Source organism: Melozone crissalis, unplaced genomic scaffold, assembly GCF_028551555.1.
Source record: "Melozone crissalis strain CALT ecotype California unplaced genomic scaffold, PUWL_Pcris_2 ptg000023l_1, whole genome shotgun sequence".
NCBI lineage: Eukaryota > Metazoa > Chordata > Aves > Passeriformes > Passerellidae > Melozone > Melozone crissalis.
This window is the reverse complement of record NW_026535801.1, coordinates 25,901,180-25,915,327: the sequence shown is the minus strand read 5'-3', so window position 1 is coordinate 25,915,327 and position 14,148 is coordinate 25,901,180. Positions and strand designations below refer to the sequence as shown.

Genomic DNA, 14,148 nt, shown 5'->3' with positions numbered 1-14,148 from the left:
GCCAAAGCCCAGAGGAGTACAGAAAGACTGCTGTGATGTAGGATACCTGTCATGCAGAGTATTGGGAAGGGAGGAGAGGGTTTGCACTTCTCATGAGAAGGATCCAGGACCCATGTGAAGGCCCAAGGCACTCAGGCTGAGTTCAGGAGCTGGCAGTGCCTCTGCTGTATCTCTGACAACAGGAACAGCTCAGCCCTGGGGCTTAGTAATGGTTACGCACGCAGGGCCCCTGCACAGAGAGGAGTGCTGGGGTGAAGCTGGCTGAGCCACAGTGCCCCAGCACAGCAGGCAACCTGCCCTCTGCTGAGCGGGGCAAAAGCCCTCCCCAGTGCCTTTTGCACAGTCTTCTCTTAGGATGCGAGGGAAGAAGATGCAGCTCTGGTCCTGGCACTGGGAAACAAGACATGAGGGTTTGGAGAGAGACACCAAAGCTGCAGCCTCACCAGAGCTGGGTGGCTGCATGAGCCCCATGTTGCAGAGTCCATAGTGGTATGGCAGAACAGGGGATATGCTGCAAATGCAGCCCACTGCCTGGCACAGCCATCCTGCAGCTCCTGCCTGGGAGCAGCAGCTGTAATCCAGCACCAGCCCGCTCTGTGCTGGCCACCGGGATTTCTCACAACTCACGCTGCCACCTCCCGGCTGTGACAAACATGCTCCTTCACTGTGACACGTCTTGCAGCCTGACAGACTCCCCAGGCCAAGCCAGGGCTCAGAGGATCCCCTTCCCTAGGTGACAGCCTTGCAGTTTGGAAAGGGAAGACCTTGTCTAGAGCTCACAAATCCAGACGCATGAATTACATATGTTATACACAGTGTTGGTGTCTGAAGGTCAAGTTGCTTTTATTGGGTTGCTGTGTGTACTGACTGTGCTGCACCTGCCCCCTCGGAGCAAGGAGGGGAGGAGAATTCAGTACCTGCATCCTGCTGAAGCCATAACCTCATTGCCCAGATGTCAGTCCTTCCTCAGCTACATTCCAAAGCAGATTCCACTCCTCTCAGCCGGTACAGACTGAGGATAGTGGGAATTGTCATAGTGGTTGTCCCTGTAGCACAGGGTTCTTCTCCGATGATGTGGCCAGCCACAGAAAGGAGAGATCTCATGAACTCTGCCGTGGAGTTGTCAGAGGATGCAAATCGGTGCTGAGAACATAATCAGGACATACCTCCCCAGAGACAGCCAACATGCTAAGCTAAGGTGATGGTGTGGGAGGGTCTGAGTTGCTCTGGACATCACAGGAATGAAGAATAGAGAGAGCTGATGTGCTTGAGGAGCTTAAGCAGCACAGTACCCAGCAGCTACACTCTGGAGGGTGGGGATGCAGGGATGGTGATTCTGAAAAAGAGATGGCAGCTCTGGAGATGACATCTACATCCAGCAACCCTCTTCCCTTAACCCTCAATCCCATCTCTCTGCACTTCTGTCCAAGCTAGGGCAAACCCTTATGCTTTTCACTCAGGTCCAAATCTAATTTCCCCACCAGTGGCCATTCCCTCAACCTAACTAGATCCCACACCCCATTGGACTATGACAGCTTTGCTCCCTTTCTGCTATCAAAGGCTGTGCTGCCTGCTCCTTGACCCCTTTTCCCAAAGGACCATCCTTGTACTAGGCTCTCCAGTGCCTCAGGCCAGCCATCCATGCACAGGGCCCTGCTCCAGAGCTGTATGAGGGTCTCAGGTCCACAGACAGGCTGCACTGTTACCACCTCTGCTCTGCTCTGTGACACAGGACAAGCCAAGAGGGGGCAGAGACTTTGGGAGTGGATTCTTTGTTTTGCACAGCCAGCCTTGGCACTGATAGGCAGGGATTCAGCTAACTCACATGGTCTAGAAAATGGGCTGTGCTTCAGCCTGACATGTTAAGGAGCACAGATACACTCTGCTACCTTTGGGAGGCACTGGGGGGTAAAGCAATGACCCTGGGCTGGGCTGTCAGCACCACCTCCCCACGACTGGCTTCAATCATGATGTTCTGCAGTGTGTTTTCCAGCAGCAGCTCCACGAGGTTCCCAACAGCTGGCTGCCTAGAAGGACAGAAGGACAGTAGAGGACAGCTATCAGAAAGCAGATAAGGCAGGTTGCTTGCTGTGACTCCTGCCAGGAATCATCAGGCACAACAGTGGAGCACACACTGTTTCCTACATGCTGAGACCAATGAACCAAAGACTTGAACAATGGGCTGCTGACCCTTGTCCCAGAACTGTCACCAGCTGGTGTCAGGCCCTGACCTTAGACAAAGCTTGGTGACTACAGTTTTACTGGTTTCTCCCTCCAAGCTGTGCTGTAGCTGCTATTAGTGAATAATGCTTGAAGCTTGTAGCAGTGTACAAGGGAGCAGCCACAGCAAACAAAAGGTGGTGAAATACTGCCGTGAAAATAAAAGGTAAGGTAAGCACATACTGCACCCCACTGTCTAACATGGCCTAGAGTGCCTGAGAGTAGACATCATTCACTACCAGCCTCCTGGCACTGCCCACAGCTCAACCCCAGACACAACAAACCATCTCTCCCCACAACCACATTTGGGAGAGGGTGGCTAGGTGGGCTAGCATTGATTTCCACCCAGACAACACATAATACACCTGCAGAAATGCTGCAGGGCTGGAGGAGAAATGGATATGTGGCCAGGCAGTGTGCTGCCATGGCTCTCTTGACTGTGCAGCTCTTGGCTTTTACGTGTGAGCTCTTCCTCACCTACTTATTATCTCCTTTACCCTCAACTGCTTATGGTGAAAAGTCTCGCTAGACTCCGGCAAATCACTGGGAGAGGCTTCCTGACTCATTTTCCTCCCCTCTCCATCCTTCTCATGGTCAAGATCTGTGGAAGCAGAGACCCTGGAGGGGATTGTGGAGCCCTGTCTACTGTCCTGGAGTTCTGCTGATTTTGCAGAGTGGAACTGGGTGAAATATGGAATAGGCTCATCTTCAATTTTTCTCACTGACTTCTGGAAGTGGCCATTCTCCAAGAGGCTTCTAGGAAGAGGAAAATAAAGGATAAGTTTCAGCAAATTGACTATCTGCATGACCCAGAGGATTATTACAAGACACCACAAGGCAGAGGAAATCACTGGCTGATGTCAGTGTTTAGTCTGTACCTTCTTGCTTTCTGGGCCTAAGGGAAGCAGCAAGAGGGCTTGAGCCAGTGAAACTACCTCTGTTTCCCCTGTGCTGGTTCTTTGAACAGCTCACAAATCAAATAGGTGTACCCCAATGCAGCCTGTTTCTAAGATCACAGTAGGTAGAGTTCCTTGGTTCCTGGGAACTCTGGAAAGATGGGCTCAGCCCCTGGCTGGGGAGGAAGCCCCTGCCTTGGCTGTCACTCCAAGATCTGAGCTTATAGTCCCCAAGACAGCTTTTAGCAGGGGGATACCCCATTCTGGCAACAAGAGTGCACAGATTCCTCCAGGGTTAACAGAGGGTTGACCATGCTGCAGTCATTCTCTGGAAGACAGGGGCTCCAAACCAGGTGAGGGTGAAGGAGCACACACCTGATGACACCTGCGAGTATGTCAGTCACCACCTCCAGCTCCTTTTTAGAAGCAGCAGCCAGGGCCAGCCGTTCGCACTCCGTGTCTGTCCTGTTTCTGTGCCCACTCCCATCCACCAATTTGCTGTCTGAGGGCTTGGCACTGTAAGGGCTGAGAAAGGAGGAGTTGTTCCATCAGTGGCAGCACTACAGAACCAAACTCTCAAAGACCAGCACCCTGCTAGCACTGCAGCAGCATGTCAGGCAAGCAGTGCAGGCAAGCAGGGGAGGGGTGGGAGCTGTTGTATTTCTGACAGGAGCAGGGACGCTGTCATGAAAGAGGAACACTGAGCTCTGACAGTTGAGGTGGGGAGAGAAACAGGTCATGTCAGCTAATGCTGGGGAAAGCAAGACACCTCTTAATACTGAGGCACAGAGACGAGCAGAGCAGAGCACCAAGTTCAGTGCAGATCAGAGCATGGGGCAGCCCTGGCTCAGATGAAGCAGCCAATCCAAAAAACTCTATCTCTTACCGGGACAAGAAGTATCTGGGAAAATCCAAGGCAAAGTTGCTGAGAAAGTCCTCAATAGCAAAGGACCTGGCTGACACATCAAGGTGTAAGGACAAGGGCGTGGGAGGCTCTGGTTTGACCCACACCTGGCTGGCATCTTTGTCCAAAGGCAGCCTCCTCTCAGTGTATCCAGGTGGCTGACTGGGTGGAGGCTGGCTTTTAATAGGGGGTAATGTCTGTTGGAGAGAAAGAAATGGCAGGCATATTGTTGGTCCTTTGGCCACAAGTAGGCTGGTGTAGGTTTGAGCACAGGTGTGAGAGCTGAAAGCCCAGCAAGCAGAGCCACCAGATCCTGGGTGTCAAAATGATCTTAGCACCACAGCACTGATAACAGGCATGAGCAGGCATAGTGGAAATCAGATCTGTCCCCTTCTCACTGACCAGTGTGCCAGCCCCAAGTGTCAACAGGGTTTCAGGGTCTCCGTAAGGTACCTGGGGCTGTTGTTCTCCAATCCACCACTGTGGAAGCTCTTGCAAGCACACTGGCAGTGCTGCAGGAGAAGCAATGTACATGGATGGAATCCGTGGGGAAACTGTCCTCCCCCAGACCTGAAGGGAAACCAGGAACTGACCCCAGTCACACTACATGGGCCAACCTGGGGTTGCATTAGCAGCAGTCAGATTGGGGGAAGCTCCTTGGGGCAGTAGCCAGGATGCCTGGGCCAGAAGAACACCACAGAGATCCGGAGAAGTCCTCAGGCATCACAGGACTTCAATGATCATTGAGACATGGCTGTCCTGCCTCTGGGAATGAAGCTAGGGGCCTGCACTGCTCCTTACACAGACACAGCAGGCTCCAAATTATCACTAGAGGTTAAAACACCAGAGGACTAAAAGACAATGTTTGTTACCTTTCTGTAGCTCATCCAGTGAATGCTTTGACCTGCATCACTGATCACACCAAACAGCACAGAGAAAACAGTCCAAGCTAGAGTTGCCCTGAGCTGATTCCTTCACACAGAACAGTGCAAGGCATGCAAAGGTACTCATGGGGTCTCAGGAGCACTGCTACAGCCTCACTGAAGTGACATTCCTGAGATAACAAGCTGCATCTCCTTGTTGCCTCAGTCCTCTCAGACCCAGCCTCCCCTCAGCTCCCCTAAATCTTCCACATCTTGGGTTAGCTTTGAGCCCTGTCATTCCCACAGCACATCCTGCTGATGGCTATAGGCACTGCTGGCTCTTCCTTTGGGCCCAGGCAGCTCTGCAGAGCACTCACTGGGAGCTTGTTTCACACCTTCCCACCACTGCTGGAAAAGCTGTCTCACAGCAGTGCCTACAGTTGTGCACTTGAGTGGAAACTGATGAACCAGGCAAACTGAACTTTAAAGCTTTCTGTGTATTTAAACCAAGGCAGTTCCTGTCTGCAGCTTCTCCTGAGGAACAGAGCACAGCTGTTCTTGAGGTGTCTGCACCATGTTCTGCCACGGTCCTGCTGCTTTCTGCTGTGGCACACATTACATTGTGGCCCCAAAATGCAACCAGTACAGATACCAATTGCCCTGTCTGTGTGCATTTTTTCTGCTTATTTGAAACCTTTCCCCCTTTCTCCAGTCATGGGTGCACATTTGATGCCAATTTCAGTTCCCATTCACCTCAGCTGGAAAGTTACTGGCCAGAGAACACAGCCAGACAGTGTGATTCTTCTGCCTCCTCCAAACAGTCTGTCTCCCAAAGCCTTGAAGCTACAAATCCTGCTGTGCTCTCTGTCCAGACTCCCACACTGTGATATCCAGCATTTGCCTCTTTTCTAAAGCAGTCAGTTTGATTCTACCACGAGAGAGACAGGCTTGACTTACCTTGTATTTCCTCATCACAGGTGAGGATTTTGAATGATATTCTGTTTCAGCAGAATCTGATAACCTCTGAAAAATAAAATATTAAATAAAAAAAAGGGAAGAAGAATTACCGTGTGAGGAAGATATAGAGAAGAACAAAAGCTTATGATCTTTTTTAAACTTTGTGCCAGCTGAGAGTCAATGATCTCATCCTCCATTCTTCACTCAGACCACATTCTTACTGCTAGCCACACATTTCTCTCCAGTGTTTATTCATGGTTAAAAATCCAACCATTGGTTTCCAGAGCCACTGGCTTTGTTTTTCCAAAGGCTTCTCATGCACTTCCAAATTTCAGATGGTCACTAGAAATTTCAGAGTTTGTAAGATGATTCTTGGCTAGAAAACAAGATCTCATTTTCCTCTAACCACAGATCAGCTTTGAGGTCTTTAACAAATCAGTCTCATGTCCTCTTAACAACTGCCTAGGTTTTCCTAAAGAATGTTTCTTGTCAACACTGGCTGCTGTTTTTTAAGCCCAGCTAAGCTGGTGCAAGGTTTTGAGAGCACTTACCACTGAGGGAGATGTTAGCTTCTTCTTGGTGTCAAGGTCCTTCTCTGTGATGGTGAATTCCACAGCCTGCCGTTCCTTCTCCTTTTCCCACTCGTGCAGGTCCCTCTCATACTGAACCAGGGACTCCTGGATGTATACCTAGGAAACAACCATAACTGAAGGGAGCAGGGCTAGAAAAGAGCTGCAAATAACAGTCCGTGGCTCAAGTCCATGCCTGTTTCTCCCCTTCAGGAGGTCCCAGGAAGGAACCCACTTGCTTTCCATGTATTCCAGGGCAGGAAAAGGAAAAAACGGTGGTATTTTAAGTCTGAGACAGAGAAGATACACTCTCTTGCAAAAAAAAACCTGGGAAGTGTTGAGGAGGACATTACTGTTGGTCTGTGCCCCCAATAATATTAAAGCAGCAAGACTTGTTTTTTACAGATATCAAGTCTTTGGCATCCACTGAAAGTCATTCCCATTCAAACCATCACTTCTAGCAGCTGGGCTCCCCTCACAAATCCATACATTGCACAGTTACACTTCATCTCGTGAGCCACACAGACAGAAAGATGCTTAAACCATCAGGAAGGATGAAGCTAGGTGTCTTCAGGAGTGAGAAGTGTGTGAGAGAAGGGTGTGAGAAGGATTGTTTCAGCTGGAAGCAGCAGGCAGCTGACTGCTGGGGTCAGCCATTTGGGAATCACAATAACATGCCCAGGCCATGGTAATACACAGATACCTCTTGGGTCTCACCTCACACGCCAGATTTATTCTGCAGAAGTAGGGATTCCTTGTAGGTTGCAGTGTGATGAAGCAAGGGATACTCTCTCCAGGCTGCACAACTCCTGAATTTGGAGCAATCTCCAAGACCTGGGTGAAGGGCAGGAGGAGGAAAAAAAATTAAATAAAAAAAGAAAAAACCCCAGAGGAGCTATTTCACTGTCCTGGGACCTTCCTGTGTGCTTTCTCTTCGCAGGGAACACACCTCTCCTCAGAGGTATGTGGCATGAGAGAGATGCAGTTGATACATTCTAACAACAAACACGGCTTTTGCTGGCAGAGTCCTGAGGTTTGTTATCACATTTTGTAGCTCCAGCTTCATATAACCTCACCAAAGTCTTTGGATTTCCCTTCTGAATTCCTGTTGTTCCATCTGTCCTAAGCATTGCCTTTACATTTCCTTTCATCACCTAGTAGAAAGCCAATTCCCTAGAACTCAGTGCCTTGTTGAAAATGGAGCTGTAAGGTCCTTTCATGGCACAACAGAGATGGGCAGGAAGGCTGTAGATCAAAGAGGACTCACCATTTCTTTAGCATTTATCTGCCAGTTAAACACCACTGCCTTGCTCTTCGAGATATTGTTGAGAAAGACAAGTCGACCAGCTTTGGTGCAGTCTGGGATATTTCCAAGGCAAATCCTGCTATGGGACAAGGTGGCTGCCTGCAGGAAGCAAGGAGAAATCAGAAGGAACAGCAGGGAAGGAAGATGGGACCTAACCATACAGTCATCTCCAAGTCATACTCATCTCTAAGTCCAGTAATTCACAGATAATAGCAGGTATCTTTAAGAACTTGAGAGAGTATAAAAATTCTCTCAATTTTGCTCTGGTTACAGTGGCATTACATCAGAAGGCCAGCTGGATTGCAGGGGGATTGAGTGAGCAATGAATAAGACATAACACTGGTGCTGGACAGGAGAGGATTTCAGGAGCACAGAGGACCAGTAACATCCCAATTCTCTGTGCAGCACTTGCAATCCAGGCCTTTTCCTACTTCAGCTTAGAAATATGAGGTGTGTGCTTGTGCAAAATCCCTATCAAATCTGGCTGTGAGTTTTAGGAAATCAATCCCTAATACACCTTGCCACTAGTATGCTACTAGTTTGTCCTGTTCTCCAGGCACAATCTCTAATTAAGTACAGTTATCATTAGAGAAAGCAACTTCATTTCAGACAACAGAGCCTTGCAGAATGCCATCTTCATTGTCAGACTGAGGCAGTTTTCAATCATCTTCTCTTTGCTCTTCTCAGGATTGTAATTGCCCTGCTGGAAGCAGAAGAGCAGGTGGAGCTGTGGCTGGCTCCAAGGAAGGCATGCTAATGTCACACAGGTTGAATCCTTTACCTGCCAGGAGAAAGCTTCTGCTGCTGCTGCTGCGTAATGCTCATTCACTGTGCTTGGATCTGTGGGTGAATTTAACAGATTGTCCAGGCTGGCAGGCCAGCTCCAGCCAGGCCAGCCAAGCTCCTGCTGAGCCAGCAGCAGGTCAGACCAGTGCATTCCTGTGCATGTGCCTGAATAGGTGTCCATCCTGCAGTCAGCATTCAGGCTATGAATCACCTGAGTTTGGCTGGGAAATGGTGGCAGCCAAGCCCTGACAGAGCATGGCAGGAGTATAATGGTCTTTTTGAGAATGATTTAGGAAAGAAAAAGGTGTAGCTGCGCAGAAGAAAGGCAGCTGTGATGGGAGGTAACTTCTAAGAAAAAATTACATGGACAAACCCAAACCCTTTTTTGTTCTAATGGCTATGGAAGTGACAAGCTGGAAAGAAGACACCTTTCAGCATCCATGAGTTAAGCTCTAGATCACCTGCTGGAAGGGAAATGTCTTGTTCTGTCTCATGGCAAATGAACTCTCCTGCAACACAGACTACTGCAAGATGGGGCCACTTGTATATTTCAGTCTCTCACGCATTTCTGGACTGATCATATTGCTCATATCCCACACTTGGACTTACCTGCCCAGGCACAGTTAGCCTGGCAGAACCTGGAATGACTGCAGAAGAAAAAAAATTTCTGGATGTGGCAGCCTCTTCTACATCATTGGGATTGTAGCCTACTCCCTGGAAAGTAATCTGGGTCGAGTCACCCTCCAGGATCTGGATGAGAACATCAACCTGCCTCGGACAAGATAAAAGTTTTAAGTCCAGAGTCATATTTGGGAGAGATGTGCAATAAGCTAGCATACTTGCTAATGGACTGGTCTAAATACACCCCATGCGTGGATAAAGACAAATCCAGTCTCTTTTGCTCTTTCAGGCCTTGGCCTTTCCTGCTAGCCCAGGAAAGCTGGTTAAGTAGTCAATTAGCCAGTTACAGTATGAGATGGACAGAGTCTTGGAGCAAAGGTTGGAGTTTTAAAGTTAAATTTATTTATTTATCCATGCATTCACCACAGACTGAACAAGTAGTGCAAGAGCTCTGGCCATGCCTGCCTGCTGCAGCCCAGGACAGAGGTCTTTGGGAAGGCTGTTTTCAGAAGTTTGCAGCAGTATACACTGCAGTGATAGAAGACACTGACTTCAGTCTCTTTGGTGGGAATTTTTGGAGGCCAAAAATGAACTATAAATCTGAACAGATACTACTGATATCCCCAGTTACTGTTTGCTACTTGAAAAATAAATACTGGGATGACTCTGGTTGTGGAAGATATCTCTTCTTGGGAAGAAAAAACATATGAGACAAATTTATCTGCTCCATTTCCAGACCAGCCACTCATTTGCTGTCACGACTCTGCTACTTGGAGGCATAGAGCTCAATTCAGCTGCAGCATTACATTACAACCACCTGTAAGAAACCTAAAGAATTTTAGGTCAACAGCAGAATCTGTTTCTTTCAGTCATGAGGAGGCTCTTACCGTGTATGTTTTAGCTTCCAGTGGTGAGAAGATCCACCCAATGTGCCCTGATTCACCAGGGGGGATTTCTCCTCTAGGAGTTAGGCAGGCAAACACAGGATGCTGAAAATTCTCCTCCCGTGTCTTCATAAGGTTGTCCAGCTGAACCTCAAATGTCACGGGCATGGAGCCACCATTGAAGAGTTTATAAATCTGAAGTGAAGTCAGAAAGAGCAGTGTTTTTTATACCAGGTACAAGTTAAACTAGTTAATGCTTCCCCAGGGGGCGCTGATAAGCATTAATACTTAATTAATCAGCTTATCTCCTAAGAATGAGAAGACCTTATAGTGTCAAGATTTAACACCAAGGTTCTGATAGGCAGCTGTGCTGAAGGTTTATCACCACACATGTACATTGATAAGCAAAGTGCCTTTCCAAATGGTGTCCTGTCAATTCACACAGGGGAAAATTCATACAGATTAGCTAAAGGGATCATTGTAAAGCGGATTACGTAAAATGCAAAAACACTTCTATTAAAGTGCTCTTAATTCAATTCAGACTTGTTCATTTCCCAAGTAAATTAGGCAGAACATAATCAAAGCTGCCTTTTTCCTGAATAAGCATTTAAGGAAGTAAAATTAATTTACTAAAAAACTAATTAGGGTTTATTTCCAGAGTACTTGGAGCAGCTAGGCAAGTTTTCACTCAGATACAATGCAAGAGAATAAGTGAACAGCCCAACACACCTCATAAGCATTCTGATTACATAGTGAACATCAAATCTTGTCAAACTGCAGATGGTGAGAAGTACTTTCCCGGCAGCTATTTCCAAACTCTGCCTAGAGCTATCCTCAGAGTTCTCCTGTGACGCTTCACTACAGAGGCCATTCCATTTTCTGAGAGTTGCTTCAGACACTGCCTGTCCTTGGGACACAGCAGTATAGCTCCTTCCCTACACTTGCTGCTGGCTTTGGCTCCAGGATGCTCACCTGTGTGGGGGGCTGGGAGCGTCCCACAGCGACGGGTGCAAAGACGTGCTTGGTGGATGCAAAATGAACGTAGCGCTGGTCGTGCTCCACTGTCACACCACTGAAGGTCAGCTACAGTGGAGAGAAAGGCAGTCACTTCCCCACAGGGCCTTGGTCCCATCACTAACAAGGACTAACATCTGCACAAGGACTCTAAAGTACTTTGCAAATGGAAGGCCACACAGTTACAAACTTTAATTGGTAATACCAGGATAGTGTGTCCTAAGACAAAAATCAAGGAGATGGAGAACCTGCTCCAGATTTTCTCTGAAAGGTTCTCTTCTTTTATCAGAAAGACTTCTCTCTCTGCTATGCCAGCATCAGTGCTTCTATGTGCAAGTGTATGGTGGAAATTGTCCATGAATGAAAGTGTCTGGACTGTACATAGGAGAGTGTGCAGCTGTCACAGCCAAACACTTTGGAAAGACAGGATTTAGGTAAGTAATGGCCTCCTCTTGGAAAGGATCATCTGCATGTACTCTAGAGTGTTCCAAGAATGTGTCTAGCAGCCCAAAAGCTAGAAGCAAGTCCAAAAGCAAAAAGATTCCAGCTGAACTTTTAGTGACCAAGTGATAATCAACAGAATCCTGTTAGCAAAGCAGCCACCAGGCACTCCAAGCAAAGTGGAGAGATTACAGAGCTATTTCACAGAAAGATTTTGTGTTCACATAGGCTCCTGCATTTTGAGAAAACCACAATCAGGCTGAAGATGCACTGATGATGCACTGTTTTCTGCAGGATCACTCCAAATTACCCCTGAGCTGTCTGCTTTGGGGTAGAGGCTGCAAAGCAGTCACCTAGCAATGTCTCTGCATGGGCCAACAGGAGCCAAGTTGCTGCAATTCACAGTAATTAAGCCTGAAGCATGGCTATTTTTCAAATAGATGTGTAAAAAACAGAAAAAATATTTGCAAAGATAGACACCTGCAGGAGATACTATATCAGTCACTTTAAAAAGAGCAGAGAATGACAACTCCTTTTGAAAAAACCAATTCAGTTCAGATCTATAAACAAAATGCAGAGTGAAAAAGAATTAGAAATACAAGGTTAGCAAGGTCTCACATGGGATCTTTTCAAAGCATTACATGAGTATTCAGCCTCCTGAGAACCACAGCTTGCCAGATGAAGTGAAAGTAGGAGAAAGACAAAAGCTTTGTTTTCAAACTTCAAAAGAAAAAGGGACAGGAACCTCCCTGAGCTTTGGGAGTGAAAGATCTATTTATATAACTTGATCAAAAACCCACCTTGCATTCCAACAGATCAGAACTGCTCAGGAAAAACTGTCATCAGTTTCCATTTGACACAGGATATGACATTTAGAGGATTATCAGTTAAAGAGAGACAAATGGAGAAAAGTGAAGACTTGCTGCAATCAATTCTCCTTCTAGAGTGCATAGACTTCATCCCACAGTGAAGACTTAAGATCATAAGAGGGATGCCAGGGGATGCCAGATTCCCCAGGGAGGAGAGCTGCCTGGAGAATACAAGCTTCAGGTGATAACATCTCACACCACCAAGCTAGCAGCTATGAAGTGCAAACACTTGTACTTTATAAAACCTGTGTGCTCAGGGATTCTCCTTGGGATCCAGCCCTTCTCTCCAGGGAGTTCTGTAAACCAGCCTACCTGAGCCTGCAACACATGAGCTGGCTGGGCTTTTGCTACTCAAACTGCTGGGGGCTGCAAATTCTGCCTGGCCAGACAATCTCAGAGCTCTGAGAACAAGCAGTCTTACCAATGAAGAGGCAAAGGACAATCTGTGAAAGCATTAGGCAGTGGGAGGCCTTGTTTCCCTGCTGCACAAGGAATTGGAAACACAGAAATCCTACAGATGTCTCCTCCTACAGCCAGAAAAAATTCCCAATGGGAAATCAGTTTGGATTATTCCGAGTACCTATAAATCATGAGAGGACTAAAAATTGGCCACTGAATGGGAAAGGAATAACAGAAAAGAAGCTTCTCCTGAAAATTAAGTTGGGGAAACAGAGGAACAGGAGGTCAGATCTATCCATGTAGGTAAAGTCATCACAGAAATGATTTTAAACCCAAAGGAAAAACAGGCATTGGCTTGCAGGTGGCTAACCACACAGCTATGAAGCCAAATAATTTGGAATTTGACAGAGTCACCAAGCAATACCCCAGCCCAATGGGCTCCTCCTCTGCTTATTGCTCTCGGAATTTTCCAAAGCTTAACTTTTGGGGTGACACTACAGCATTTGTTTAAGGTTAACATATGCTTAAGGTTAGCATATGCTCTGTATATTTCAGCAGAATCACAGATGAGGATTTGCTCAGCCCTAGAATGTGAGCATATTTAGGGCAGTTTCTGCCCCAGGAGCTGGAAACTCTGTGCACTTCATGCCATGACTGGAAGGAAAGCAGGCCCACAGCTCAGTCCCTCAGCTGCCCTCCTTGCACAAGAAGTATTTCCCATTCCTACTTTCTGATATCAGCAGTTCAGTACTGACACTGCATCTCTGCAGGCTGCAACCACCTGCACTGCTCCACGTCTCTGCACTGGCTTCTACAGCTCCTATTGCCAGAGCTCAAAGGCACCAAGGGATCTTTTCATCCCCAGGGCATGCCACGCTCTTCTAGCCCTTTCTGCAGGGACAGAAAGACAGAGGGTGGTGGCCTCTGGTAGCCACCAAAGCCACTGGCCATATGGCAAGAGAGGATGTGTGCCCTATAGGCTGCTGGTGCTCCAAAGCCTCTTCCCTCACTGGCCAACTCTTCCCCACAGTCACTCTCAGGATTGTGCCAGGCAGGCAGAGCACAGGGAGCCTGTCCAAGGGCTTTGAGGGAAGGCACAGTTAAGCCACTGTTTGAACAGCTTGGTCAAAGGGTTGGATTTTCAGCTGACAACAGTTCTGAAAGAAAAGAAAAATAAAAGAGATATGTGAACACAATGGTCACATAGGAAACTTCAGAGACAGACAGGAAGGCTCAGCCGGGCATGAGCAGTGCCTGGCAGAGCACAAGGTGACTTTGACTCTAACTGACAGTTTGAGAGAGGGGGAGAGAGACAAATTAGTTCCAAGCCTGAGGAGATGCTCAGGGAAAACACACCACAGATCAGCTCTGGGATGCTTTAGAAAGCAGTCGAGCAGGAAGAATGAGTAAGAATCTCCT

General features: G+C 47.6%; 1 protein-coding gene across 5 annotated transcripts in view; it reads right to left on the bottom strand.

Annotated features, from left to right (window-relative positions):
- Positions 1 to 1,045: 1,045 nt before the first annotated feature.
- CFAP65 (cilia and flagella associated protein 65) overlaps positions 1,046 to 14,148 on the bottom strand; it is a 30,979-nt gene continuing 17,876 nt past the window's right edge. For 2 of the 5 annotated variants that reach the window (XM_054278211.1, XM_054278208.1), the window contains 12 exons: positions 10,979 to 11,089; positions 10,010 to 10,201; positions 9,111 to 9,269; positions 7,677 to 7,814; positions 7,127 to 7,243; positions 6,392 to 6,529; positions 5,841 to 5,906; positions 4,003 to 4,217; positions 3,492 to 3,641; positions 2,698 to 2,976; positions 1,890 to 2,027; positions 1,046 to 1,336 (listed from right to left, as the gene is read on the bottom strand). In XM_054278211.1, the coding sequence (XP_054134186.1) occupies positions 1,300 to 1,336; positions 1,890 to 2,027; positions 2,698 to 2,976; positions 3,492 to 3,641; positions 4,003 to 4,217; positions 5,841 to 5,906; positions 6,392 to 6,529; positions 7,127 to 7,243; positions 7,677 to 7,814; positions 9,111 to 9,269; positions 10,010 to 10,201; positions 10,979 to 11,089 (1,740 nt within the window). In that variant the 3' untranslated portion in view covers positions 1,046 to 1,299. Of the gene's footprint in view, positions 1,337 to 1,879; positions 2,028 to 2,697; positions 2,977 to 3,491; positions 3,642 to 4,002; positions 4,218 to 5,840; positions 5,907 to 6,391; positions 6,530 to 7,126; positions 7,244 to 7,676; positions 7,815 to 9,110; positions 9,270 to 10,009; positions 10,202 to 10,978; positions 11,090 to 14,148 lie in introns of all 5 variants that reach the window. The other 3 variants (XR_008483124.1, XM_054278209.1, XM_054278210.1) reach the window with 3 other exon arrangements.